Below are 27,810 nucleotides of genomic sequence, written 5' to 3'. Positions count from 1 at the left end.
AATGTGTTTAAAAATAACGAAGTATCGGGAAAGTGAATAATCATCAGAGACGCGCGTACTCCAAATTTTGAGCAAGATGAGCAAGAAAATGTGGAACAAGATCTTTAAATCAAAGTCGCAGAAGCCTCAGCCACTGGCCAAAATCAATAAGCGGCACAGTAGGGGCATCTACGAGGAGTACCAGCAACTCAACGATTTGCTGGTCAGCGAAAAAGCTCAACTAAATTTCTGCAATCAAAGGGAAAACGAAAACGAAAATGGAAATGGCTGTGGAAATGGCAGCATTAACGTATTTGAACAGCAGCCGCTGAAGAGTTCTTTCAACTCGTTGCAGCTTATTGAGGCGCAACAATCACTGCCGCAACAGCAACAGCAGCATCAGCAGCAACAGCTGTCCACATTTTCGCGCGTCCGCAATACGTTTTCCCTCAAACGCAACAGCAACGGCAGCAGCAGCAGCAGCAATAAAGGCAAGAAAAATCTGCCCAATGCCAAGTCAAGTCAGTCGGACACACCTCCAGGTGTGGGCGCAGCAACGCCCACTGAACCTGCAACAACAACAGCAGCAGCAACTAACAATAACAATCAACTGCAACGCATTCTGATTGTTGTCAATAAGATCGACGTGTTGTCCACTAACCAACCAACTAACAATCATTTGCATGCCAAACCATCAGAAACAGCAACAGCCCCAGCAATTAAGCCAAGTAATTTTCAATGCAAATTATCAACTAATACACAAATGCTAAATGAACCGTTTTAGTTTCTACAAAATTGACCAAGTGAAAGCGCTAAGTGGGGGGGAAAATGTAAATGCTGGAACAGCTGCTTAATCTGCTTCATAGAATCCAATGCCAAGACGACCTTTTCATTGACTCCTTCTAGTACTCGTATTCTTATCAATTCCGAATGATGTCACCTCCCGTTTGACCAAATACTCGTAATGAAAGCGAAATTGAAAATCTGAATGATTTACTGAGAACTAAGAGAGGACGGGGCCCTTTCATTAGGTTCCCACTGTTTTGGTTCATGGGAAGCATCGCCAAGTGTCAAACAGTTGGAAGTTCAAAGTGTGGCCAAGAACTGGAATGAGAAAACCGTTTGTATTATGCTTTACCTTATTTCACATCAGAAAACAACACATTTATGGGCCTGATGTCTTAAGTCGCTTATAGAGCTTGCCCAACAGCGGACCGACAACAGCTGCAACGAAAAGACCCATGAAAGACTATGGAAAATGCTTGGAACCGACTAGACGCGGACTAGTGGATGGAATGGATGTGGATAGGGAATCGTTTGATTATGAAAGAAGGAACAGACACATACATAGTCTATTGAAAATTGCATTCATCACTCAGTTGTAGGGCTTTAAACTTTTGATCTAGTAAACTCTTGACCATCTGAAATCACTTGGCCGAATCATTGCCATCCATTCTCTATTCTCTCCATGCAGTCAGATCTGCTCAGGCTCCCATTGGACAGGGATGCTGTTATTATTATAGATCTCAAGTGGGATGAGTGGATTCATATAATGCAGCAGTGGATTTGATTCTGTTGCATTCTGCGGGCGTCATTAGCACCGACACGGGCCAGAGCAGTCGTGTGCAACGGCTCTTTGCTGGTTTGGGAAAAGAATGCGTAACATAAAACTTTGCATTGATTTCAATTGAAACGAGAGAAGCTGTCCCCGCGAAGGGGGAGGAGGGAAGACTCCCAAGATGTTGCGGAAATTTCTGCTCCCCTTGTCTCATGCGTGCCGTTGATTGATGTAATCTTTGCTGGCAGCCAGTCGTGGGTGCTCCGCTGGCCTCGCATTGTAATTGGATTGCCGCTGTCTGGCAGTAGCTGCCATCATTGATGGTATTTTTTGCTTACCCCATAATGTGATGTTAATTATTAGTTTTTAATGCCCACACACAACCGAGAAAGATTTTTTCACAATTAAAACTAAATAATGGTGTAAACACTGCTTAGTTATCGATCACTGATATCTCCATGATTTGAAAATCGAAATCGAAATATTGGCTTGCAACCGCGGAAATATACATACATATATTTACATATATATACATATTTTGTGAATATACAGCATATACAAAACATTGTCAAAGTGCTCGCAGAAACAGAATTGATTTCTTACATTATCTACTTCCATATAACCGCACCACGCAGCCACATTCAACACGGAGGCCGAGTTGGAAGCGCCCGAATGCGGGCAGGAGGAGGAGCCCTCTTCGCCGCCGCTCACCCGAGGACTGCCTCTGCCCGTGCCCGAGATAGTGGCCATCAACCCCAGCGATCTGACGCCCTGTCCGTGCTGCAGCCGCACCTTCAACTTGAATGCCCTGCGCAAGCATGTCGTCGTCTGCGAGAAGATCTCAAAGAAGCGCAATACCTTTGATTCCTCGCGCCAGCGCCGCGAGGGCACAGCACTTTCCACGTATGTCCTTCCCAAAAACTTTGGCCTGCCCAATGCTGAGAAGGTGTCTGGAGTTCACACCCCCACCGCTGGGAGTCGGGATCCCGTAGGCACGGGATCCACAATACCAACAGACGTGAGTACATCTGCCAATCAATCGAGCCATCGCTCAACTCCTTCTCTCTCTCTCTTTCTCTTTTTCTCTTCTGGATGCTGTTGCATATTCAGAGTGTGGGCTCTCCTCTGCCCATTCGTCGCAACTCCCAAACCGAGCTGGTTCGCTCTACGGCCCGAGCTTCCGTGCGTAGAGCAGGGGGCACAGCAACAGGAACAGGAGGTGCTGCAACATCGCCCGCAGGCGACCCAAACCATGTACCAGCCCGCGATCGCTCGCCGGCCAAGCGCATCAAGGGTGTGGCCTCCGAGCACTGTCCCCACTGCGAGCGGAACTTCAGCGTGAAGGCCTTCGACCGGCATGTGGAGTGGTGCAAGGAGAAGGCGATTCAGGCCACCATGAAGCTGACCAACACCCAGGAGACGTCGAAAGCAAAGGAACGGCTGGACGCCAGGAAGCAATACAGGCCGCCCAATCTCAAGTAAGCCTGGTTTTCGATGACATGTCCTTCGACATATGTATTCTTGTTTGACACTAGTCACACACTTGCCACAAACCCAGACACTACCAATTTATTATTCCAATTATTTTTTCTGTTTGCCGTTTCAATTTCCACTCGCAATGAATAATTATAGGACGAAGCGCTCAATCAACCGGAACAAGTACTCCGGCAACCACGAGGATCTGCTGGACGCCGGCGACATGACGGCCCCCAAGCAGAGCCTGATGTCGCTCCCCTCCATGACCTCGTCCGTGCACAGTGATAAGTGAGTACCAAGGGATAGATATAGTTATAGATATAGAGGCTAGAGATACTTAGATACACCTAACCCAATCGCTCCTCTGTCGTTGCTTTGGTTGTCGTTGACTAATCCCCCGTATCCCCACCAGTATCCGTAATTGTAAACGTATCCTTGTGGTAGACAGATACTTCGTATTGCGCCTTGCGCCTCACCGTAGTGAGAGCATATATATCCATCAGCGAACTCAACTCATGCTCCTCCCACTCAGCCCTCCTAAAGCAAATAAGCTGGCACGCCCCCAACCAAAGAACGGGACGCCCGCAGTCCGCAGCAAGGCCGAGGGAGCCAGGACAAAAGTCACTCAAAACACAGTCACCTTGTGCGTGCCCCAAGACGACGATCCACCAGCAGCACCAGCTCCGCCAAAGGAGCGTGTCCTACGCGCCAAACGCAAGCCTATCGAGACTTGTGACCGCATCACCGAAACCATGGATCGCTTGCGAAGCCAATCCAGTGGCGAAACCCTCCAGCTGGACTGTGTGGAGGCGGCACTGCTGAAGCCAGCCGCCAGGCTCCGCAAACGGATGACTAATCGGGAAAGGGTCGATGCTGCCGAGAAGGAAATGCCGGCACTCAAATTCGAGGATCTCAATCGGTTGATCAAGGGAAAAGGTATGGGTTTGGGTTCTATAGTCAAATGTAGGGATATACCTTGTATATATGGGATGCCATGGGGATCCACTGACCGTAGCGTGCAGTTTCCCAATTAACTTGGCTTACGAGTACTTGTCGGATCTAAGAAGCCGGAACTTGTTCATGGTTCGTAATTAATGCGCGCCGCCGCCTCAAAAGCATTCCAAAAAGATCACCGATGCATTAAGCTCTATAAGTGGCTGTCTAGGTGCAGCTATGGTATCCAATGGATGGGTTCTTAGAGGGAGAAGTGAAGGGTAACGCGAGAGTCTCGAGATAGAAATAGAACAAATAAAAATAATATATATAGTAGTCTTGTAGAGGTTCCTATAGGATCATGGCATTTCGATTTTAGATAGAAACTTTGAGAAAATAGAACCCATTCATACCAGGATTTTTTATCGAACTATAAGCTAATTGAAGCAACCTCCCATACACCCACACGCTGCCCACGTCAGGCCCTACGACCATCGTTAAAGCAACTAAAATGGATGAAACACCGCAGGAGGTGGTTAAAGTGAAGGTGCGTTCCTCCACATCGCTAGTGCGGCAGGCGCGTCGCCGCATCCGCACACGGGAGCATCCCAGCTTGGAGTTGCGCCACTTGGAGCAATCATCGCCAACTAAGAAAGCGAACTCCATACAGATATCGACCGAAGATGATATGGATTGCAGCCTTGTGCCTCTGTCGCGGAGACCGCGTGTTGCCTATTCCGATTACGAGGACGATTCGCCGCGAGCCGAGATCCAAATCAAAATGGAAACGACCACCACGCGAACTGTGTGCCGGCCCAAGAAGCGGACTGGCCAGGCCACCATGGAGATGAACAGTTCGTTACCCATGCGGGCCCTGCCCATGCCCCAGCTGCAGCAAAGCCTGGAGGCCCTCGGCCACACCATGAGCCATAACAAGCTGCCCAGACTGCACCTCGGCTGCGATCGGCTGCAGTTCGAGCGCGATGTCATTGAAATGGACAACGAATCGAGTGAGCTGGAATGTAGCAAGGAAAATATGATGAGGAGGTCCGCGAAGATCCTCGAACGCACGTCCAGTCCGAATAGCGGAGAGTTCCCGCAGGTCGAGCACAGCGACGTAGAAGCTGAGAGCGATCAGCGGCCTGTCACGAAGCTGCCTCTTGTGGCCAAGCAGAGCGGCAGCAGAATCAGTCGCTGCCTTGTGATGCTCGAGCAGGACGAGGATGGAAAAATGTACATCAAGGAGCCGCCTGCCAAGGACGACAGCCACTCGCTTCCCAATTCCCGCCGCGGAGGCACCTTCAAGAGGTTTGTAGCGTGCTAATCTGATTCACCCTCCTCCTCTTCCTCCTCATGCCATTTCACCCAGACGACAGCCAGGCTATGCACAGACGGGCGGGTTACCATTATAGCTTTTCCTCAGAAACTTTCTACCATTTTGCGCTCTTTCTCTCACTTTCCTGCATCCTTTCCAATCTCCTGCATAGCGGCCTCAGTGGAGTCAGCGTCCGCGGCGACAAGTACGATCCCTTCCTCTCGGCCAAACGTCAGCTGGAGGAGCTTTGCTCCCCGGCACGCCGCCGGAGCAGGAGGAAGTTTCGGTTCCCCCAACAGCCACACTAACAGCCACACCAAGTCTTTCCATGACCACCTCGTTGACCATGCCGAGCAGCAAGGCACCGCCGACCACACCGAAACCCACACCCGCCTCCAACTTCCGGCGCCCTTCCTCTCTGCGGGGCCCCCGGCGCACACCGCTGCTGCCTAGTCGTCCGTTGTTTGCGACCAACTATCGCCCCACCATACAGCGGGGCCTCTCCGACGAGGGTCCCATCTCCACGAACTTCCTCAAGCCGGAAGAGTACGACGAGATGCCGGTGCGCGCCTCCTGCGTCAACGACTTCCACAGTCCACGCGTGGTCCGCCGGGATACGAGTACGTCCAACCGCAAACAGATGCTGAAGCTACCGGTGGGCGTTGGCGCTGCCAGCGAGACCACAGCTCAGGCACTGCCCGGGCGTAACGTGGCCAAGACCGACTCCCTGGCGGTGTTCCTTAAATACGAACACGAGCTGGAAGAGCTGAATGCCAAGGCAGCGGAGGTGGCAGCCGCCAGTCAGCTGACAAGCAAGGAGCTCAAGGATAAGAGCAACAACCTGAGCAAGCAGAACTCGGCCAAGAACCTGACCACGTCCAGCAATCCCGGCCAGCTGCCGCCCCTGGCCCTGACAACGGTGACACCAGAATCAGCACCAGCCACAGCCCCACCCCCAGTTGCCGTGTCGGCCAAGGAGAATAACGAGAAGAGGGTGCTCAAAAACTACCAGCCCATTGCCACCCCCTTGCGGCTGGAGCACATCAGCAGACCAGCGACGGCGACGCCATCAGTCCATCAGCCCGTCAGCGGTGGGGCGAACACCCTAACACCCATCAAGCTGGAGAGCATCTTCGGCTTTGGCCGTCCGGCCGCAGCGGGCGGCGGACAGTTCATCGACCCAAAGCTGATCAACGCATGCGATAATCTGCACGTGTCCAGCGGCGTAGCCTCGGATGCCAGTTCCACGCCACAGCAGCTGTCGCAGAGCCGAAGTCGGAACAGCTCTCAGTCGACCATCACCTACGAGCGACGTCAGTCCGGAGAGGCCAGGAATCTGCTGAAGCGAAAGATGCGCTTGGGACGCAATCAGTTTCTGTACGATGCCTCGCCGGAGGATGCCGATGCCTCGTCGGGGTGCTCCGCCGACGATGAGGCCAATCGGTCCTCAATGGAGTACGACGAGCAGTGCTGGCAGCAGCAGCAGAAGCAACTGCTGGCCAATCCAATGCCGATGGGCAACATGCCCACCTTCGACGACTTTGACTTTGAGGAGTTTCTCTCCTCATTCGAGAACGAGAATGACGACGAGCAGTTCCCGCTGTTCAAAGATTGTCGCGAATTCCTGCTGAATCGCACGACGAGCAGGCAACGCTCGTTCCATAAAGCGACTTCGACCCCACAACAGACCACTACAGCCACACTGAGACCGGCCACCACCAGTAGCATCCTTCAGCCCAAGTCACAGCCCACTAAAGACCCTCACACCCACAGATCCAACTCGAATAGTTCGAATAGCAAGGGAGGCGAGAAATTGCAGATGCAGATGCAGCGCCAGCAATCGAATGCATCCAGTGCTAGCAGCCACGACGAAAAGATGCAGCAGATGCCAGTGCAGATGGTGGGGAAGAGGCCAGTCGAGGATCAGCAGAAGCGGGAGATCTTCATCAGCATCGAGACGGAGACAAATGCCCACGGCCGTTCCCCAATTTCACCCGACTCCCTGCGCCACATGGTGGGCAACTCACAGACGCCCATCGACGTGCTGCACATCGAGAATGGCAACGAGCCGGAGCACGCTCGGTTCAGAAAGATCAGCGATACAGAGGACGCCTATGTCGACGCCCAGGGCGGGCCTGAGGATCGGGCCAGCCAGTTGGCTGGCAATGCCAACAGACTGGCCCTATTATCGAGCGACTCCGTCCAGGTCAATAACGCTAAAAATCTGATCCAGCAAATGCAGAGCGAGTTTCGGCAACTGGGCGAGGATGCCGGCGCCTCAATTCGTACCCTGTTCATCAGAAGACCCGAAGAGCAGGGTACAGCAAGGGAATTGGATCCGGAGCCAGTGCAACAGCTTCAGCAGCAGGAGCAGCATCAGTTGAAGGCCAGCTCCCCCTTGACACACTCAGCATCAGCGGATTCCGACGAGCTAAGCAGTCTCGATGGTTATCCCATGTCCTCGTCCCACTCGTCTCGTCGCGGCGCTAGCTCCAAGCTAAGCTCCGACTCTGCCTATGGCAGGTGAGTAATCTGCCATGATGACTTTCATTGAATAGTTTGTCTTGCATTTCTATTGCAGCACCAACTCCCCCTACAGCCTGTCGCGACAGCGGTCCGGCGACCTACAACCGGGTACACCACGCAACCAGAATCTGCTGCGTCCGCACACGGCCAGTGCCAAGCTGCCGAGCGCCATGACTGATGTCTCGACCCAGGCGCACACTGCCTATGGCACTCTCAAGGCACGTCAGAGGCTTTATGGCGGCGGCGGCGGCGGCGCTATCAATAGCATTGGCAATGGCAATACCGACGGAGCAGAATCCTCCAGTGGATCGGAGCACTCTCTGACAATGTCCACGCAGCAGCCGCAGGAACAACAGAAGCACAATAGACCAGACAGCAACTACAACTACCAGCAGCAGCAACAGCAGGTGCAATCCCAGCCAGTATATAACAACAACAACAACAATGGGCAGGCGTCGCTGACTCCAACCACATCGCAGCATTCCCTGCTGAGCTGTAACTCCGCGTCCAGCCTAAGTTCGAGTATGAAGATGTCCAAGTTCTGCCACGAGTGTGGCGGCAGGTTCATCATCGAGCACGCCAAGTTCTGCATGGAGTGCGGCGTGCGGCGAATTATACTCTAATCTCGGGTCTTAACCCCACGTAGATAGTGTTGTACCCCATCCCCCACTCACAAAATCACATCGCAACACACTCACCCTGATGATGGATGCTGGTGACGAAGAGCGTCGCCTCCTGGGGTCGGGGTCTTTTATAAGTGTATACCAAATGTAGTTACTCACACGCAATCGAGGCAGCTAAGGAGAGCGTTTGATATGTCCTACACACAGAACAATAATAATATTTAATATATATATTTTATTATAAACCAAAAATGCGAACACAAATTTTTATATCGAACGAACGGAGACAGTCATTGCAGAAGAAGTTCATTAAATTGAGGTTTCTCTCATTAACTTTGCATTTCTCGTTAAGTGCACATTTCTCTGACTCAAAACAAATGTAAACCATTAATCACTTTAAAAAAGTAAAATTGTTGATTAACAAAGACAACGAATTTATACGATAGGCGATGGACAAAAAAATTAAATGAATGACAGGCTCCTCCGCAAGCAAGATCGTAACTATTTTTAAACATTTTTCGAAAACTAACGCAGCAACTCCATTGTATTGTATTCTTTATAATCTGATTACTAATTATATAGAGACACTGCTTAAATATATATACTCTAAATGATAATGCTTACACATTCTGACACATCTGACTATCAATCCGGTTGAGCGTACCAAACGATATCCATTCATGGGAACTACTCATCCGGTCCGAGGAATTTCTCAAATAATACCTATTCTTTTCCTTTCGTTTACAGTGAAATAAATGAAGCGCTTATTACAGCTCTTAAAGACCGCAAGAGCAAGAGCAGCCCACTGTTACAGATAGAAAAATAATACAAATAAAATTTAAAAAAAAATTAAAGTAAATGGTTACAAACAGATGCGTACTTTAGGAATGTTCTAGGCAGTCTCTGGGTCTTGCACATATTATTATCAGGGTACGGCAGCCGTTAGTCCTAGCTTATATCTAGAAGATTTTGTTCGATTTAGATTAGGGAAGAGCGTAGCTCTATGATATATTTAAAGCATTCATCATGGCACAGATGGCGGTGGAGATTTTATCTGTAAAATAGGTGGTGTAGCAAAATAAATCCAAGACTGTAGTTTAAGCACTTACCCATTTCTGGGATCACTTGCTTGGCTTTAACTAAGGCTTTTTTCGGATTTGCAGTGTTCACATTTTTGCCATCTTCCAAATCGCTTATAGCCACATGTTTTACCACGAAATGCAATGAATCTCTCTTTTTGAAGAGATACGTTTGATGTTGGATGCACTCATCAATGATGAACTTGAAGTCGGGATGATGACGCAGAGTGACGGGATTACCAATCAGTATGAGCAGCGCCTTGGGCCGCGAAATGAGCACATTGATGCGACGCGGGTTACGCATGAACCCCATATAGCTGAACGAACGCACCAGAGTGGCAATGATGATGAGCTTCTCTCTGCCCTGATAGGTCTCCACGCTGCCAACTTCCACATTGCCGAGGCCCTGCCGCTTAAGCTTCCGAATGATTAGGTTGCCCTGAGACGTGTATGGAGCCACCACACCGATGTCTTCCTGCTTTACCTCTATATTTGGGCCGAGGCCATTTTTTATCAAGCGCTTGACGTGCCAGCACAGAACCTCTGCCTCCAGCGAATTGAAGGAGCTGGTGGTGTGCTCCTCCTTTTTGGTGACTCCATGTGTGGCCTGGAAGATGATGGGGAACTGGCCATTGGGCAGCACATCCCATTCAGCGGCAAGGTTGACCTGTTCGTCCGGAGCCTTTGCGATTAGCTCTCCGCCGTAGTAGAGCTCGTTAAAAAGACGCACGATCTCGGGATGTGACCGATAAATACGACGCAGACGCACCTGAAGGGTGCGATCGTAGTTGCCGTTCTCGTCTACCTTGTAGCAATCCGATGCCAGTAGTCGCTCCATGAGAGATTGATTCAAGCCAAGGGACGCAGCCCGGCTGCTTTTGATCACTGCTCCCAGCTGCTTGTGATCTCCGGACAGAATTACATGACAATCTTTGTTCTTTTTAACACCCACAATGCCCATAATAGTCTCCGGCACGGTGGAAGCTCCAGCCTCGTCGATGAATATGTGGGTGAAAAAGTCACCAAAGCCATCGTTAGCCAGGCGGCCGACAGTAACCAATGTGGCCACGATGATGGTATACGTAATCACATTACGCACTCGTAGATGCTTGAACAAATGGTCCGAGCAATTGGAGTTCTTCAGCAGCAAGGGCGGCACCAATTTCAGTACCTTCTTGAATATGCTGCGTGAATAGATTCGGATCAGCGGCTTTTCCCTTAAAAACATGAGCCGAAAGTTTCCTTCGATATACTCGCACAGTTTCATGGCAATCGTGTCGCAGGCCGAGTTCGAACCGGCTGTTACAAGGATGCGGCTTTGCGGTCGTCGAAGGCGCACCTGTAGAATGGCCTCCACAATGGTAGTGGTCTTGCCAGTGCCTGAATGGATAGAAGGTGTGAATTGTGTACGACTGTGGCTAGCATACCTGATGCTTACCTTGTGGTCCGAACACTATAAATGGAGCTTTGGGATTGGGTCCAGTCACAATCGTCTGCACCGCCTCCAACTGTTCTTCATTGTCGCCTATGGTCTCGTTCAGCAGCGAAATATGTGCTGGAGGAGCTTGCGGGGGCGGCGGTTGGATTTGCCAATTCGGAAAGAGAAAGAGGTAACGACGGAGACCTGGCATCTCCGGGAGCATATTGACAGCGCGGTACATAAAGCGAAACGGAATACGCGTGGAGCGGAGAATTACATGAAAGCGTTGCGACTGCAACACATTGTCGTCTGGAAGTTTTCCCCTACTGAACTTGAAGTGAACACTGGTGCGGCAGACCTGTTCCACACTGGCCACATGGCGGCGCATCGGATCTTTAAAAGGCATCTGCTCATGCGGATGTGGAAACAGGGCCGATATGAGCTCCTTTGGCAGCGGCGAGGCCATTAAACTGCACTTGGGTATCAAGACAACCTCATCGATTCCCGGGGACACCACTTCCTCGGCATTTACAGAATCTCTAGCAGAGAGAGCGACACGAAATGCATTTATATGTACTTTATGACCCGCCACATCCGGCTCGATGAGCTGCGAGTACAGCTTCATTGTAGTCACATCCTCGATAGTAAGCAGAGTCAGCATCACCGAGGACGCATTGTAAAACTCCAACTTCTCGGTGCTCAAATAATGCGCAAAGATGGCGTCATTGTCGGTCAAATCGTCGTCCATAAAATTGTTTGTCTGGGCCTGCAGCATTTTCGCATTGGGCTCGTAGTACGGCAGGTCGCGCGTAAAGCCCGATGACCTGCAAAAATTTAATGGAAAACAGTAAAATGCACTCCCTGGTACTCCTCACCTACCCGTTCTGTATCCCGATTCCCGGCATAGTTTCTCCGGCATTCGTTCCGTTTAATGGTTCCGATTTCGCTAGCTGTACCGTTTGTTTTAACCAAAAATCCACCTCGGTGCCTATATGCGACAGCTGCCGATCTAACTATAATTTGAAATTCATTATTAGCGAACTTCCACTAGTTGTGCTGCATGCTCACTTACAAGTTGCAGATTCATTCCGCTTGCGTGCATGCGCGTTGATGCCACTAAAAACAAGAATACACAAGTAAAAACAGGGACTGCGCGATAAGCATTCAGTAAAAAAAAGTTCCGTTAACTCTTAGCTCTGTCTGGTAGCTCTGCTTCGGTATTTCGAACTTTGCGGTATACGGCCACATTGCGCACTTGCTCCGCTCTCCCTCTCCAGATCATACATCTTGCGAATATCTTAGAGATGCGCAGCTTTAGGTCTAACGATTACCCAGTCGATAGTATCGAGGGCCGTTTGTTTGATCTCCTGTTGATTAACTTAACCCATTGTAGACCATTGGGTATTAAATGCACTCCAAGAATATTAAGAAACTTGAAGAACTTTAGCGCTGTTCTGGTAAAAAATATCGTTGCCCTTTTTTATGTATAGAGAAAGGACGGAGAAAAAAAACAGATAGAGAAAGTTCAGTTTTATTTTCTGCGGCGTAACGCACGCTGTTCACCGTTTTAATTTTGGGGGGTTTAAGGGGGTTAAGTTTGCTGGTGTGTAATGTTTACAATGGACCAGGCCGACTCCAACGTTTAATTGAGGAAATTGAGACCAACGATGTGCCGGACGATGAGTTGGAGCAGTTCGAGGAGACGCAGCCCCTCAGGATTGTGGACATCATAGACATGGCTACAGGGGAGGCCGAAGACAGTGACCAGAACTACGACTACGAGGAGGAAGGAGCGCTAATCAAGCGCTATGTGCAGGGAGTCCAGTGCCTAGAATTCCCAGACTTCTGCACAAAGCTCGAGCCCAGCGACGAAGATGATGAAAATAATGGAGAGGAGGAAGCAGAGGAACAACCCACAGTGTCTGCGCAACGAAAACCGCCGGTGGGACAGTAGCAGGAAGGTGCTCGCTCCGGCGGTGGCGGAAATCTGGGGCGCAAGAGCCAGCTGAGCCCCGCTCTGCAAGGATTGATGGGCGAGGCGAACCTGAGCTTCGCGTACGGTCGGTATGAGACAGCCGAACGGATTTGCATGGAGATCATCCGCCAGAACCCGCTGGCCAGTGAGCCGTTCTACACGTTGGCCGAGATCTATGAAAATCGCGACGAGGTAAGTTCCTGCACTTCTCCACTCTCGCGGCACACTTGAACCCTCAGGATCGCGACATGTGGTTAAGAGTCTCTGATTTGCTGGTGCAGCAGGGCAACATGGCCCGTGCCCGTCTTATTTATACAAAGGCCATCAAAGTGCTTCCAAAAGGTTACTTGTTAAGGCTCCGAAAAGCCCAGCTGCTGGAGAAAATGGGCGAGACGAATGCGGCCATGTTCACGTACCTCAAGATGCTGCCCCTGATGCCGCCAGAGGAGTGGAGCACGTGCCTTAGCACGGCGAAGAATGTGGCTCGTTTCTTTCACGTCCTCGAGAAGCATGCGATAGCTCTCGAGGCCATGGAGGGGGCGTACAGTGGATGCGAAGCCCGCTTCAGCCTGGAGGATCTCAACATGTATCTCGAACTGTTGATTATCAACAAGCGATACTCCAAGGTGCTCAGTTGCCTCAGAGAGCGAACAAACTTTGAGCTGGAAGACGATCAGGAGGAGAGCCTGGAGATAATTTACTTTTGCGTCATACCCGACGACTACGCGCCCGAGCTGAGGGCCAAGCTATGTGTGAGTCTGATCCATCTGCGGGCCCACCACCTCTTGGGCTACCTCATCCAGAATGTACAGGAGCACATCCTGTCCGTGGGCCGCGTGGAACTGTACATGGACATCACGGAAGCCCTGATGCAGGAGCACAAGTATGCCGAGGCCATAGCCCTTATGAGTCCCATCACCGATGGCGATACCTTCGACTGTCCCGCCTTCGTCTGGCTGCAGCAGGCGGAGTGTCTTCGCCAGCTAAATCGCACCAATGAGGCCATCCAATGCTACCAGAGAGTGGTCCATCTAGCCCCCGTTTGCTACGATGCCAAGTTCACGCTGTCCGCACTTCTGAAACAGCAGGGCCGGCATGAGGAGGCCGTCGAGGCCTTGGAGCAGTCTGGCGAGGTCGAGGGCCAGCCCTTGATTGCTCGCCTGCTCTACGAAAGATGCGTAATGTTGAAGCAAATCGGGCGCATCGAAGAGTTTCTGAACGTGGGATATGTTTTGCTCAGTAGACATTCCATCAAGCTGAAAAATCGCGAGGCAATGATAGCGGCGGCCAACGGCGGAAGTACCTACAACGCCGAGAGCTTAAAGGCCATTATGCAGATGCGAAGTCTGGCAGCTGGGGCAACGGGATCAACAGGGCCGGAGCTGCAGGCAAAAATACTTACTTGTTCGATTCCGAAAGAATTCCATTCAATTGAATGATCTTTAGGATCCCGGCAAGAGTGCCGCATCAGAGGCCTCCGATCTGACCATCAAGGATGAGTATGATCTGTTTCTGGACCTGATGCGCACGGCCCACACACATGGCATGAGCAGTGCCGCTGAGAAGCTCTGCTTCGCAATGGTCACCACAAAGAGGTTCACGTATTACCATTACGAGATTGAAAGGATTATGATACTGGCCTGCTATTTCAATGACGACTGCGCCATTGCGTTTTCGTATCTGCGTGAACTCATCGCAAAGCAGCCGAACCAGATAAACTTGTGGAACCTGCTCTCCCTGCTCGTCCAGAAGGGGGAGGACATGCGGTACTGCCGCTACATAAGGCGTCTCCTGCATCGCCAGCCCCTTGTCGACCAACAGATGCGTCTCTTCCTGGGCCACTACCATCTCAACTGCAGTTCATTCAAGTACGCCCTCAACGTGTACGTGCCCATGCTACGCGAGAATCCGGATCCCCTGGTAGCGCTTTCCATAGCCGTCGTCTTCAATCAGTTGGCCCTGCAGAAGAAGGTGCTCCGGAAGTCGGCAGCCGTAGCTCAAGCGGTGGCCTTTGCCGAGCGGTACAAAGAACTCCGGTCTGCTGGCGATGATTTCTGCAGGTGCGCTGCCCAGCAGGAAATCTTCTACAATATCGGAAGCATCTACCATCAGGCCAATATACTCCACCTCGCAGTCGAGTTCTACGAAAAGGCCTTGGCCGTGCATCATCCACTGATTGCCGAGTATGAGGACACTCTGGGACCTCAGCACGAGACGGCCTTCAACTTGCATCTCATCTACCGCGCCAATGGCAACCCCTGGAAGGCCCGTCAGTATCTCATGCGTTACTGTGTGGTGTGATATATGTATTTAAGATGATCAATAGAAAATAGATGAAAATATGTAATTGTGTTTATTTGAATCTCTGTGGAGACGTACATTGAGTAATTGGCGACGATGTTTGACCAAACGCTTGGGACAGGACTGGCCGCCATGCTTCGGCTCGCTTATGACAAAGCGATGGGCCTAGGAGAAGCCGAGGCCGCAGCTGACGCTACAGGCCGACCAATTTTCCCACTCGGACATGATGCAGCCTTTGGGTAGATTGCCATCCTGGTGAGCTGTGCTCGAGGCGGAGCCTGTCATGCTGCAGGTGTGCAGACAGTCGTTCTCCGTAAGGAAGTTGTTCCGGTTTCCACGGCAACCGCCGTAGCTGAACGCATCGCAGCGATGGGCGTGCGGATTGAAGGCGTAGCGCTGGTAGCTGCCGCGGCAAGGACCAGAGTCCGGCTGTTGAACGCAAATGTCCTTGGCCAGCTCCATATTGATGTGGCAGTCCTGCGGGTTAACACACTCCTTCTGTTGATGCAGCTCCATTCGCTGCGTGCAGTTCTCCTTCTCGGGTCCGTTCTCCAGCAACAAGAGACGGGTGCGGATGGTCACGCCGCGACCACAGGTGGCTGAGCACGGGCTCCAATCACTCCACTGTGTGGTGGGACAAGTCGGATCGGGCAGCTCCACTTGCTCGTAGGTGCAGTATGGCCGCATGCACTTGTTCTTCTCCACGATGGTGATGTGCGGACAGCGCTTGCGACCCAGATGGTTGACAAAGGTGCGAGTCTGCATGGTGATTCCGATTCCGCAGCTGGCAGAGGTACTGGCCATGCCGAAAACCTGGTGCGAGAACCGTCAGCGGAGCACCGGCACCAAGGAATCCAGCGGAACACCGACTGGAGACACGTTTGTGTCCCCACACACAAACCCCCTCCGCCCCCCCCCCCCCCCCTCACTTATTATACCCGATACTCAAAATGAGTATTGGGGTATATTAGATTTGTGGTAAAAGTGGATGTGTGTAACGTCCAGAAGGAATCGTTTCCGACCCCATAAAGTATATATATTCTTGATCAGCATCAATAGCCGAGTCGATTGAGCCCTGTCTGTCTGTCCGTCCGTCCGTCTGTCCGTCTGTCCGTCTGTCCGTCCGTCCGTCTGTCCGTCTGTCCGTCCCCTTCAGCGCCTAGTGCTCAAAGACTATAAGAGCTAGAGCAACGATGTTTTGGATCCAGACTTCTGTGATATGTCACTGCTACAAAAATATTTCAAAACTTCGCCCCGCCCACTTCCGCCCCCACAAAGGACGAAAATCTGTGGCATCCATATTTTTAAAGATACGATAAAACCGAAAAAGCAGAATCGTAGAGGATGACTATATGTTATAGAGTGTAAAATCTCAACCAGATCGTATAATTATTATAGCCAGAAACAAGAAAACAATTTCATTCTTTCTCGCTCTGTCTCTCTCTAACACACAGGTTTCATGGTCGGCTTTGCCAATTGCAAAATATGAGTTCAAGGATCTCAGAACCTATAAGAGCCAGAGCAACCAAATTTGGTATCCACACTCCTGTGATATCGGACCTTGACCGTTTCGTGTCCAAATTTCGCCACACCCCCTTCCGCTCCCGCAAAGGACGAAACTCTGGGGCTTCCACAAATCTCAGAGACTATTAAGGCTAGAGTAACCAAATTTGGTATCCGCACTTCTGTTAGATCTCACTATAAAACGTATATCTCAGAATTTCGCCCCACCCTCTTCCGCCCACACAAAGGACGAAAATCTGTTGCATCCACAATATTGCAGATTCGAGAAAACTAAAAACGCAGAATTATAGAAAATGACCATATCTATCAGACTGCTGAATCTGGATCAGATCGGATCATTTTTATACCCAAAAGGAACAAATCAATTTGCACTGGCTACGCAGCGCCCGACGTCACGCTTAGACTGATTTTCTGTCTCTCTCGCACGCACTCTTTGTCGTGTCGTTTAATATTAGCGGCGTCTGCCGGAGGAGAGCCATACTGACTAAGTATCGGGTATAACTGTAGAGTTGCGGTGTCCGCAGCAACTCACAACGTTCCCCCTCGTTTATTTATTGCACTATTTATTTATTTGTTTTCTTGTTACGATTGAAGGTTTTGAGGATTACGTAGCCAGGAACTAGGTGTTTAGTGGAGTAGGGTAGTCAGATAATAAACAATCCAATTAATGTATCACCAAGATAGTTAAGTAAATAGGGAATAGACGATGGAAAGGAGTACGTTAGGAAAATTGGTTGATGAGTGACCCGGAGATTTTTAAAGGGTCGGGAAAGACAAGGCGTAGCCCAGAGGCACAGCGCAGGTACCAGCCGTACAACATGCCGACGACTCGGTCCCAGGACGGTAAAGCCGGCAGTAGGCCGGAAGGGCCGTCGCAAGTGGCGGAAAACGTACATGCGGGGTTGTACCAGGAGGACCCAGAGGTCGGAGCGGTAGGAGGTCAACAGCGAACCCGTAAGGACCTGGTGTTACCGTCCGAGTTAAGCTCAGCCGTGAACGCAGCCTTATCCCAAGCACAGGAGTCCTACCGAGCGTCGCTCGGGCAGCAAATGGAAGCGCTGAGATCGTCAATGCAAGCGGACATGCTAGAGTTCATGCGAGAGATCAACGCTGTGGTGGGTTCGTTAAAAGCGGAGCGAACGGCGAGTGATGCGAATGGAAGGAATCGGGAATCAAATGCAACCAGTCTGGGAGGAGGTCAACAGGAAGCACCCGCGAACCAGCAAGCACATCCAACGCACTTGTTCGTGAACAACCGAACATTGGAGGCCGATCAGAGGACCCAAGCCGATCACAGACCCGTGGAGGAGTGGCTGTTCAACGGGATGGGCGCAGGAGCAAACCCTAACAGGAATCGACCGAGTTTCGGAGAGGCTAGGCAGGAGCAAGTGCAGATACGAAGATGGGGACTTAGCTTCGACGGCGATCCAAAGGGGATGCCTGTGGCGGAATTCATATTCCGGGTGGAGCATCTACAGACATCTACAGAAAGCCTTTCACACATTGGTCAGTGGCCACGCAAGGGATTGGTACTGGATGCATGTTCGGACGGTAGGAATGCCGGACTGGCCGAATCTGAGATATGGTCTCCAGCAGCAGTTTCAAGTTCGTCGGACAGAGTTCGAGCGAGAGCAAGAGCTCGGGGAACGCCGACAACGCCACGGGGAGTCGGCGGACCAGTACATCCAGGAGATGTTGGTGTTAAGGTCGAGATTGCTGAATCCGTTCTCGGATTATGATCTAATAAAGATCAAAAAGATCAATATTAGGGATGCAATTTCGAGGGTGATTTATCCAATGCAGATACCAAATCTACAGAAGCTGCGAGAAGAGTGTGCGGACGCCGAAAAACTGCTGGCGACGCGATGGACAAGGAGCGGTCCAGACCATGGAGGTAGTAGGCGCAGGGAAGATCACAAAGTACATGAATTGGATGCGAACACTCACGACCCGGAGGAACAGACCGAGGCATTGGATGCTGTCCATAGGACAAGGGAATCCGGAGGCGACCGCACCCAGCTGAAGTGCTGGAATTGCGCTCAGCCGTGTCACACCTATTTTGAGTGTGAGTCGGCCGTGCGTAACCTGTTCTGCTACAAGTGCGGGCTGGCCGGGGTCATCCTCCCTAAATGCCCTAAATGTCGGCCGGGAAACGCGAAAAGGAGCACGACGCAATTGGAGGAGTCGAGTTCCACGTCGCCGCGAAGCAGCCAATAGATAGGCCCCCCAACGTTAAATTAGATACACCTAAGGAAAGAAGTAGCAATAAGAATATTTACACTACCATATATAAGGTTAACAAAGCGGTATTACCCGAAGCTAGATGGTCCGAGCGCAAGCCAAGACAGCGGCAGTACGAACAGGCCAGGAATCGGATAATGGGGGACGAAGTCGATGAGAGTATCCGAACGGGAGCAGTCAGAGCACAGCGGGCTCGGGACAGGTTTCAGGGGCGCAAGAGGAGGCGGCTCCAGGTGTGTGCTGCAGTCCACTCGGCAATTCGTCAGGATGACAGGCCATTCGCACGAGTGAAGTTGGGCCCGAGGACGCTGATGGGACTACTGGATACAGGGGCCTTCCCCCTTCTGGGGAAAGGCGGCCTGGAACCGATAGGAGAATTGGAGCTGAAACTTCAAGACATAAAGAAATTCTCAGTACAAACAGCGGGCGGCACTCCTCATAAAATACTGGGACATGTGTCGACGGTAATGACGTATGGAGGCCAGAAGCAGACTATGGAGTTGTTCGTGTGTCCCTCGCTGAAACAACCGCTGTACCTAGGGGTCGATTTCTGGCGGAAGTTTGGTCTGGCTCCGCATATAGTATGCTTAGAACGACACAAGGAATTAGCCGAAATTGATGCTGAGGTGCTGACTAGGAGTAGACCAACGGAACCGCACGAGTTGACGCACACGCAGCAGACACGTCTGGACCAGGTGAAGAACAACTTCAGGGCATTCGACACACATGGTTTTGGAAGAACGACGCTCGAAAGGCACGAAATTCAATTAATCGAGGGAGCCGTACCCGTAAAGGAGCGATTCTACCCGATATCTCCCGCGGTGGAAGAGCTGTTGTTTGCCGAGGTGGACGAAATGTTGCGTCTCGGAGTCATCGAAACCAGCGAGAGCCCGTGGAGCAACCGCGTGACGCTGGTACGAAAGCCGGGAAAAACCCGATTGTGTCTGGATGCGCGGAAACTAAACAAATTACCCGTAAAGGATGCTTACCCGCTGCAGAGCATCGAGTCAATTCTGAGCCGCGTAGAGGATACGGTGTACATCAGCAGCATCGATTTAAAGCACGCATTTTGGCAGATAGAGCTGGAGCCTGAAAGTCGGCCGTACACAGCATTCACGGTGCCGGGCAGACCACTCTATCAATTTAAATCGATGCCCTTCGGGTTGTGCAATGCAGCCCAACGGCTGTGTCGGTTGATGGATCGAGTAATTCCACAACGACTCTGAAGCCATGTCTTTGTATACTTAGACGATCTACTAGTTATTTCCCGGACGTTTGAGGAGCATATACACCTGTTAGAGGAAGTGGCCAAGTGTCTCAAGGAGGCAAACCTGACAATTGGAAGAAAAAAAATCGAAATTCGGCTATAAATATTTAAAGTATTTAGGGTACACCGTAGGCGACGGCGCACTTAGGACAGATCCGGAGAAAGTACAGGCGATCACCCAAATACCAATGCCAAGGAACGTGAGACAAATCCGGAGATTTTTGGGGACAGCTGGCTGGTATCGGCGAAATTTCTCGGCACTCTCGGCTCCTCTGACAGACTGTCTGAAAGGAAAAGGGCAATTTAAGCTGACGGAGGAGGCAGGAAAATCTTTCGAGGAGCTCAAAAAAGCACTTCCCAGCGCCCCCGTGCTACATCACCCAGCCTTTAAGAAGCACTTCTTCATCCAGTGTGATGCGAGTCACGTGGGGATTGGAGCAGTTCTCTTCCAGAGGGATGATGAAGGAGCAGAGCACCCGATCGCATTCTTTTCGGCGAAGCTAAGAGGGGCACAGCTTAACTATAGCGTACAAGAGAAGGAGTGTCTGGCGGCGGTAAGAGCCATAGAGAAGTTCCGTGCATACGTAGAACTGATGCCATTCACGGTGATAACAGATCACGCGAGTTTGCAGTGGCTCATGCGATTCAAAGAACTGGATGGGAGGCTATCCAGGTGGTCGTTGGCTCTCCAGGCTTATGACTTCGAAATCGAGCACCGCAAAGGAAAGGAAAATATCGTCGCCGATATGCTGTCACGTCCCTTTGACGTTGACGCTATCGACTTCCTGGAGTTCGACACCACAGCATTCGAGGATGAAGAATACCGAAGAAAAATCGAGTCGGTCCAGAGCGATGAGGATGAGTTCCCAGACCTGAAGGTGGAGGAAGGACTGCTGTTTAAGCGCACACAATTTGGCCGGCCGGAATTAGAGGAGTTTTCGTGGAAGCTATGGATCCCGGAAGCCCTGACGAGCACACTGATCCAACAGGCTCACGACAGCGATGTGGCAATGCATGGAGGAATCGCGAGGACACTGGGACGGCTGCGACAGTTCTATTATTGGCCCCGGATGACCGTGCAGGTGAAGGCATATGTGGCTGATTGTGACACCTGCAAAGAAACAAAACATTCAACACAGGTTCACCGTCCACTTATGGGGGCCGAAACCAGAACCGAGAGGACGATTCAAAAACTGTACCTGGATTTCCTGGGTCCATATCCGAGGACTCGAAGTGGCAATGTAGTCATACTAATAGTCCTCGATCACATGTCCAGATATGTCTGGTTGATGGCTTTGCCTAAGGCGACGTCTTCGGCCGTGATCCGATTCTTGCACGCCGAGGTCTCGCGAAGTTTGGCGTGCCTGAAATAGTGCATACCGATAATGGAAAGCAATTTGTGTCAGCTGAATTCTCTCAATTCCTGGATAGGAGAAGCATAACGCACCTGAAGTCGGGGAACTATGTACCGCAGGCGAACGCGGCCGAACGAGTGAACCAGACTGTACTGGCAGCAATAAGGACATACGCTAGTGAGGATCACACGCGCTGGGACGAGAAGCTGACGGAGATCCAGTGTGTGGCTAGGAGCGTTATACACACGGGTATCGGGACGTCGCCATACTTCGTGTTGTTTGGGCAGCACATGTTTACTAGCGACCGAGATTATAAATTGGCACGCAGACTGGGCGCCCTAAATGATGCACAAATGTCCCCCTTGGCGAGGAGTGACAAGATGGAAATAGTCCGAAATGAGGTCCGAGGAAACTCTCATGAAGCCTACAACAGAGCGAAGAACAGGTATAATCGAAAAGCTCGAGAAATTAGGTACACACCGGGTCAGGAGATATACAAGCGGAATTTCGTGTTGAGCAAATTTAAAGACAAATTCAACGCGAAGTTCAAACCAAAATAAGTCAAGTGCCGAGTGATCCGGAGTATGGGCAACAGTCTGTACGAGCTGGAGACGTTGCAAGGCTCACGTATTGGGGTGTTTCACGCAAAGGATCTGAAGCAGTAGCCCAGGCATCTCAGTCGATGGAGCCAGAGACTCTCAATCTCAGGGTGTGGGCGATGGCCTACGTTTGGGGCCCCTTAATTGAAAAAGCCCGCCTGCTTGGCACTCCCGTTTCGACGGAGTAATCCTGGAAACGGTAGTGTGGTGTTATGGGCGGTTTTGCAGAGAGCCGATAGGTATCAGGGCTGGAGAAGGAAGAGACAGCGGCATCTATAGTGGAACCTGGGAAGCAGTGGCAGAGTTGCGTGGGAGAAAAGGAAACGGGGCGAGGAAGAAAAAAAGGGAGGTTTTCCGGTGGAGAATAGTGGAGGCCGCAAAATTGGTGATCGTGGAGACGACGATCCCACCAAGACATCAGCGGCAGGCATTAACATCAGCGGAAGCGGCGGACATCGGCAGCAGCAGCCCGGTACTGGCCAGGCCGAAAACCTGGTGCGAGAACCGTCAGCGGAGCACCGGCACCAAGGAATCCAGCGGAACACCGACTGGAGACACGTTTGTGTCCCCACATACCAAAACAACGATAAAGTGAATTGCATTATAACAAGCCTGATTACAGATTACAGAGGTGAGTAACCGACAACGCACCAGCCGCCTCATCAAACACTTAGCCGAGCCTTTGTTTTCATTGCGTGCCTGCATCAGCTGGTGCAATAATATAGCATAGTGGCGTATCGTATCAACTAAATTCGAGAGATACTACATGCCCAGACCTTTATCAGCGTTTAGTCGACCACTTTGTAGCCCACATTCACGCTTCGAATCAGTTATTTGCCAGAGGCGTGCGCGTGCGGCAGTGTTTGGCTCTTACTCTCCGGAACGCAAAATCCATAACCGGCTCTGGCTCTGGACGTTTGTCTGTAAGAATGAAAGTGAGTTTCCACTGAGAGAGAGGTCTTCTCAAAATACATCACTATCTACAAGTAGGCACTCGTAGGCAAAAGTCAGGCCACCTAGTGTTTGTCGATTCCTTTCACGCCGTTGTCGGCGGCGTCATAAATTATAATCCATCAAACAATCTTATCTGCCGCGGCTTGCACTTTCCTACGCAGCCCACCAAGTAAATACCCAGCCTAGCCGGCCCATTTTTGTAGTTTGACTCAAGAAATCGAAATCGGTACTTATGTATACCCATGTACTATGTACTTTGTGCCTTATATAATAGAGTTCGAGTGCCATGCACCCGTTGTGTGCCCTTCCTGAACTTTTGCGTTTAATCTGGGAACAGATTACAATAGATTAGAAACCAAATTTATATATACACAACAATTTATATATAGCCAAACGGCATAGCTTCTGGCTTCGATAAGAATATCCGCTAATCCGCTAGTTGGAATTTAGTTTTCAATGGGCTCTCCCTTGTAGCTCCTTTATCAGTCAGGTGGCACCTGTTTGGAAGCACAAGAGATTTCTAATGACTAATCCCCTAAATGGAAAACGTTATACGAATTCCAAAATTGGAATTACAATCGGTTTTCTAAAGCAACCAGTTGGAACCCGAATTCTTGGAAAAAGTTCCTTTCCGTTCGGCAACTTCGCACAAGACCTGTCTGGCTTCCACGATATGCTATCGTGTTCCAGCGACTACCGATCGACACATTCTCATTATAAAACGAGGGGAACGTTGTGAGTTGCTGCGGACACCGCAACTCTACGGTTATACCCGATACTAAGTCAGTATGGCTCTCCTCCGGCAGACGCCGCTAATATTAAACGACACGACAAAGAGTGCGTGCGAGAGAGACAGAAAATCAGTCTGAGCGTGACGTCGGTCGCTGCGTAGCCACTGCAAATTGATTTGTTCCTATTGGCTATAAAAATGATCTGATCTGATCCAGATTCAGCAATCTGATAGATATGGTCATTATCTATGATTTTTAGTTTTCTCGAATGTGCAATATTGTGGATGCAACAGATTTTCGTCCTTTGTGTGGGCGGAAGGGGGTGGGGCGAAATTTTGAGATACACGTTTTATAGTAAGATCTAACAGGAGTGCGGATACCAAATTTGGTTACTCTAGCCTTAATAGTCTCTGAGATTTTTGAATATCCCCAGATTTTCGTCTTTTGCGGGGGCGGAAGGGGGTGTGGCAAAATTTTGAAACAAACTCGTCTCGGTCCGATATATTTGGAGTGTGGATACCAAATTTGGTTGCTCTAGCTTTTGTAGTCTCTGAGATCTAGGCGCTAATGTTTTACTCTAAGCAAAGCCGCCTATGCTACGTGTGTGTTAGAGAGAGACAGGGCGAGAAAAAATGAAATTGTTTTCTTGATGCTGGCTATAATAATAATACGATCCAATTAAGATTCCGCAGTCTTAAAGATATGGACATTCTCTACAATTCTACGTTTTTGGTTTTCTCATATCTTTAAAATTGTGGATGCCACAGATTTTCGTCTTTTGTGGGGGCGGAAGTGGGCGGGGCGAAGTTTTGAAATATTTTTGTAGCAGTGACATATCACAGAAGTCTGGATCCAAAACGTCGTTGCTCTAGCTCTTATAGTCTTTGAGCACTAGGCGCTGAAGGGGACGAACAGACGGACAGACGGACGGACGGACAGACAGACAGGGCTCAATCGACTCGGCTATTGATGCTGATCAAGAATATATATACTTTATGGGGTCGGAAACGATTCCTTCTGGACGTTACACACATCCACTTTTACCACAAATCTAATATACCCCAATACTCATTTTGAGTATCGGGTATAATGATTCATAATTTTATTTCATGGTTCGATACGCCTTTAGATAAGCATGCATTAGGTTATTCGATAGGGGAATATTGAAATTAGTTGATCAGGCGATCATTCCTCCATCGCTTTGTTTGTTGCAGGTCTCTACACGCGTGGCAGGCGGCAGTTCTTCAGGTTTGCCAAGAAAATACCCGCAGTTCGGCGACAGGTGGAGGCGGAGCTTACCAAGGCCAACAATGACTTCGAATCGGCGATCAAGGAGAGCAACGCAGACCTCACATACACGGTGACGCTGCCCGAGAAGGGTCTGAGCAAGGAGGTGATCCTGAAGCCGGTGGACGACCATCTAAAGACAGGTCACTACGAATGGCGCGACGGTCGCGTCTCCGGTGCCGTGTACGGCTACAACCCGGAGCTGGTGCAGCTCGTGACGGAGGTGTATGGCAAGGCGTCGTACACGAATCCCCTCCATGCGGACCTCTTCCCGGGCGTCTGCAAAATGGAGGCCGAGGTGGTGCGTATGGCCTGCAATCTGTTCCATGGAAGCAACGACAGCTGCGGCACCATGACAACCGGCGGCACCGAATCCATTGTGATGGCCATGAAGGCATACCGGGACTACGCTCGCGAGTACTAGGGAATCACCAGGCCGAACATAGTCGTGCCACGCACCGCGCATGCGGCCTTCGACAAGGGTGGCCAATACTTCAACATCCATGTGAGATCTGTGGACGTCGATCCGGAGACCTTCGAGGTCGACATGAAGAAGTTCAAGCGTGCCATCAATAGGAACACCATTCTGGTGAGGATTGACCCATGTTTCCCCAATTTATCCCCACTAATTCTAGCCTTATGCCGCTCCAGCTGGTTGGCTCTGCTCCCAATTTCCCCTACGGCACTATCGACGACATCGAAGCCATCGCCGCTCTGGGCGTAAAGTACGACATTCCCGTCCACGTAGACGCCCTTTGACGTTAAGGGCGTAACCAGCATCTCTGCCGACACGCACAAATACGGATTTGCTCCAAAGGGATCGTCGGTGATCCTGTACTCTGAGGAGAAGTTCAAGGATCACCAGTTCACAGTGACCACCGGCTGGCCAGGCGGCGTCTACGGCTTACCCTCTGTAAATGGTTCCCGTGCCGGAGGCATCATCGCCGCCTGCTGGGCCACCATGATGAGCTTCGGCTACGATGGCTATTTGGAGGCTACCAACCGAATTGTGGACACGGCTCGCTACATTGAGAGGGGGTAAGACTGGGTACGAATGCACTTGGACTACGGCTGACCTTATCGAAACTCCACAGTGTTCGCGACATCGATGGGCTGTTTGTGTTTGGCAAGCCAGCCACTTCCGTCATTGCCTTTGGATCGAATGTGTTTGATATCTTCCGACTGTCGGACTCGCTCTGCAAGCTCGGCTGGAACCTGAATGTCCTGCAGTTCCCCTCTGGGTATGATAGATCTATTAAAACCATAGTTAACCATGCTTAAAATTTGGTATTCTGTCTACCAGTATCCACATCTGCGACACGGACGTGCACACCCAGGCCGGAGTGGCAGACAATTTCATTGCCGACGTTCGCAGCTGCACGGCGGAGATCATGAAGGATCCTGGCCAGCCCGTGGTCGGAAAGATGGCCCTGTACGGCATGGCCCAGAGCATACCCGACCGCTCGGTAATTGGCGAGGTGACCCGCCTCTTCCTGCACTCCATGTACTACACGCCCAGCCAGAAGTACGCATCTGCCTCAGCTACTCTTCCTACAGCTCCCACCCATGCAAGCATTTCATCTGCAGTGCTACTGTTTTTAGAACCACCTAGAACTCCGTGTTATCCAAGCAATATTTATATATACCTGCAATTAGAGCTGTAATCGAGGGTACAAAAAGCGTCGTCAACAAAGTTGATTCTGTCTACGATATAATCCTACCAACCGGAGGCAGTCTTTCCTCAAAGAGCTATTTTATTAAAGTGATTGTTCTGTGTAAAGTGTTAGAAAAATATAAGTATAGTACATTTTGTATACTCATCAGTCTATTAAGAATTGATCTCAATTCTCTCGATTCTTGATCAATTTGTTGCCTTTTTCTTCGATTGTCGTGTACATTTGTTCCCCAAACAATTAACCATACTCGTAATTGCTTCAGCGTGGGCCCCTGCATTCCGGTCTGATCGGATCTGACCCGATCTGGTGCGATCTGTCAGACGCTTTGCCACGCGTCGGCGTTTTAATTTAGCTGTTGCCCACCTGACACGCCCATTTCCCTTGTGTAATTTATGCCGGTTTTCTCGGGCTCTGTTCAAATTGTTTCAAATAAATTTCAGTAGCGGAAACATTTATCTAAACGACTGCCAGCCAGAATCCCGTGGACACGCGTCAAGTGTCATTTTTTCAGGAGAAATTTCGAAAAAATTAAAAATAGCCAAAAAGCGAGCAACAAGAGCCATTCAGCGGAGGTGGAGATCAAATGGAGGCATTCATTTTGGACTGCAACAAAGGCGAAACCTGTCACATTAACAAGATGCCCACGCTGACACCCTGCTACCCCACCTTCTGCCCTCCAATACTCTGTCTTCCCTGCAGGCCTTATGGGCTCGCATTATGGCCCCAACAAATTCGGCTCAAACCGGGTTGCAAAAAAAGTTCACTTCGTAGTGACGCAGCTCTGAACGGGGCCCCAGCGACGACGACGCGCAGCTGAGCGAGGGCGGAGCAGAGAGCCGGGCAGAGCCGGGCAGAGGCAGAGAGCACCCAATGGCCTCAGAGACGCGGAGCGGCTCATTCGTTGTGCGCTCGTTTAATCGCCGAGACGTTGGAGTCGCCGTCGTCGCTGTCGTTGTCGTCGCGTGTGTGCAGCAAAAAAAAAAATAAAATA

At 50.6% G+C, this 27,810-nt stretch overlaps 1 protein-coding gene and 3 pseudogenes across 2 annotated transcripts; 3 read left to right on the top strand and 1 right to left on the bottom strand.

The window, feature by feature from the left end:
• Positions 1-27: 27 nt before the first annotated feature.
• On the top strand, positions 28-9,027 carry LOC117191950 (annotated as a pseudogene).
• On the bottom strand, positions 8,934-12,091 carry LOC117191955 (putative helicase mov-10-B.2). 2 transcript variants are annotated; one of them, XR_004474120.1, is made up of 6 exons: positions 11,982-12,091; positions 11,789-11,922; positions 10,928-11,733; positions 9,520-10,869; positions 9,291-9,464; positions 8,934-9,215 (listed from the first exon to the last, which is right to left on the bottom strand). XR_004474120.1 is itself a non-coding variant. In XM_033396696.1 (5 exons), exons 1-5 carry the CDS (start codon positions 12,009-12,011, stop codon positions 9,412-9,414), a joined length of 2,373 nt encoding a protein of 790 aa, XP_033252587.1. In that variant the 5' UTR covers positions 12,012-12,091; the 3' UTR covers positions 8,934-9,411. The 2 variants fall into 2 exon arrangements, 1 of the variants encoding a protein (XP_033252587.1); XM_033396696.1 differs by having other exon boundaries at positions 8,934-9,464.
• Positions 12,092-12,491: 400 nt separating this feature from the next.
• LOC117191974 lies at positions 12,492-15,231 on the top strand (annotated as a pseudogene).
• Positions 15,232-22,885: 7,654 nt separating this feature from the next.
• On the top strand, positions 22,886-26,978 carry LOC117191963 (annotated as a pseudogene).
• The last annotated feature ends 832 nt before the right edge of the window (positions 26,979-27,810 follow it).

The sequence above is a fragment of the Drosophila miranda genome (assembly GCF_003369915.1).
Source record: "Drosophila miranda strain MSH22 chromosome Y unlocalized genomic scaffold, D.miranda_PacBio2.1 Contig_Y1_pilon, whole genome shotgun sequence".
NCBI classification, from domain to species: domain Eukaryota; kingdom Metazoa; phylum Arthropoda; class Insecta; order Diptera; family Drosophilidae; genus Drosophila; species Drosophila miranda.
Note: the sequence above shows the minus strand (reverse complement) of the source record. Positions and strands in the feature narration are given on the sequence as shown.

Excerpts from the sequence above, each read along its gene's own strand:
- LOC117191955 (XM_033396696.1), bottom strand. The coding sequence starts at position 12,011 with ATGCACGCAAGCGGAATGAATCTGCAACTT. Across the intron at positions 11,923-11,981 it reads GCGGAATGAATCTGCAACTT|TTAGATCGGCAGCTGTCGCA; the intron begins GTAAGTGAGCAT and ends TTCAAATTATAG. Across the intron at positions 11,734-11,788 it reads GGAATCGGGATACAGAACGG|GTCATCGGGCTTTACGCGCG; the intron begins GTAGGTGAGGAG and ends AAATTTTTGCAG.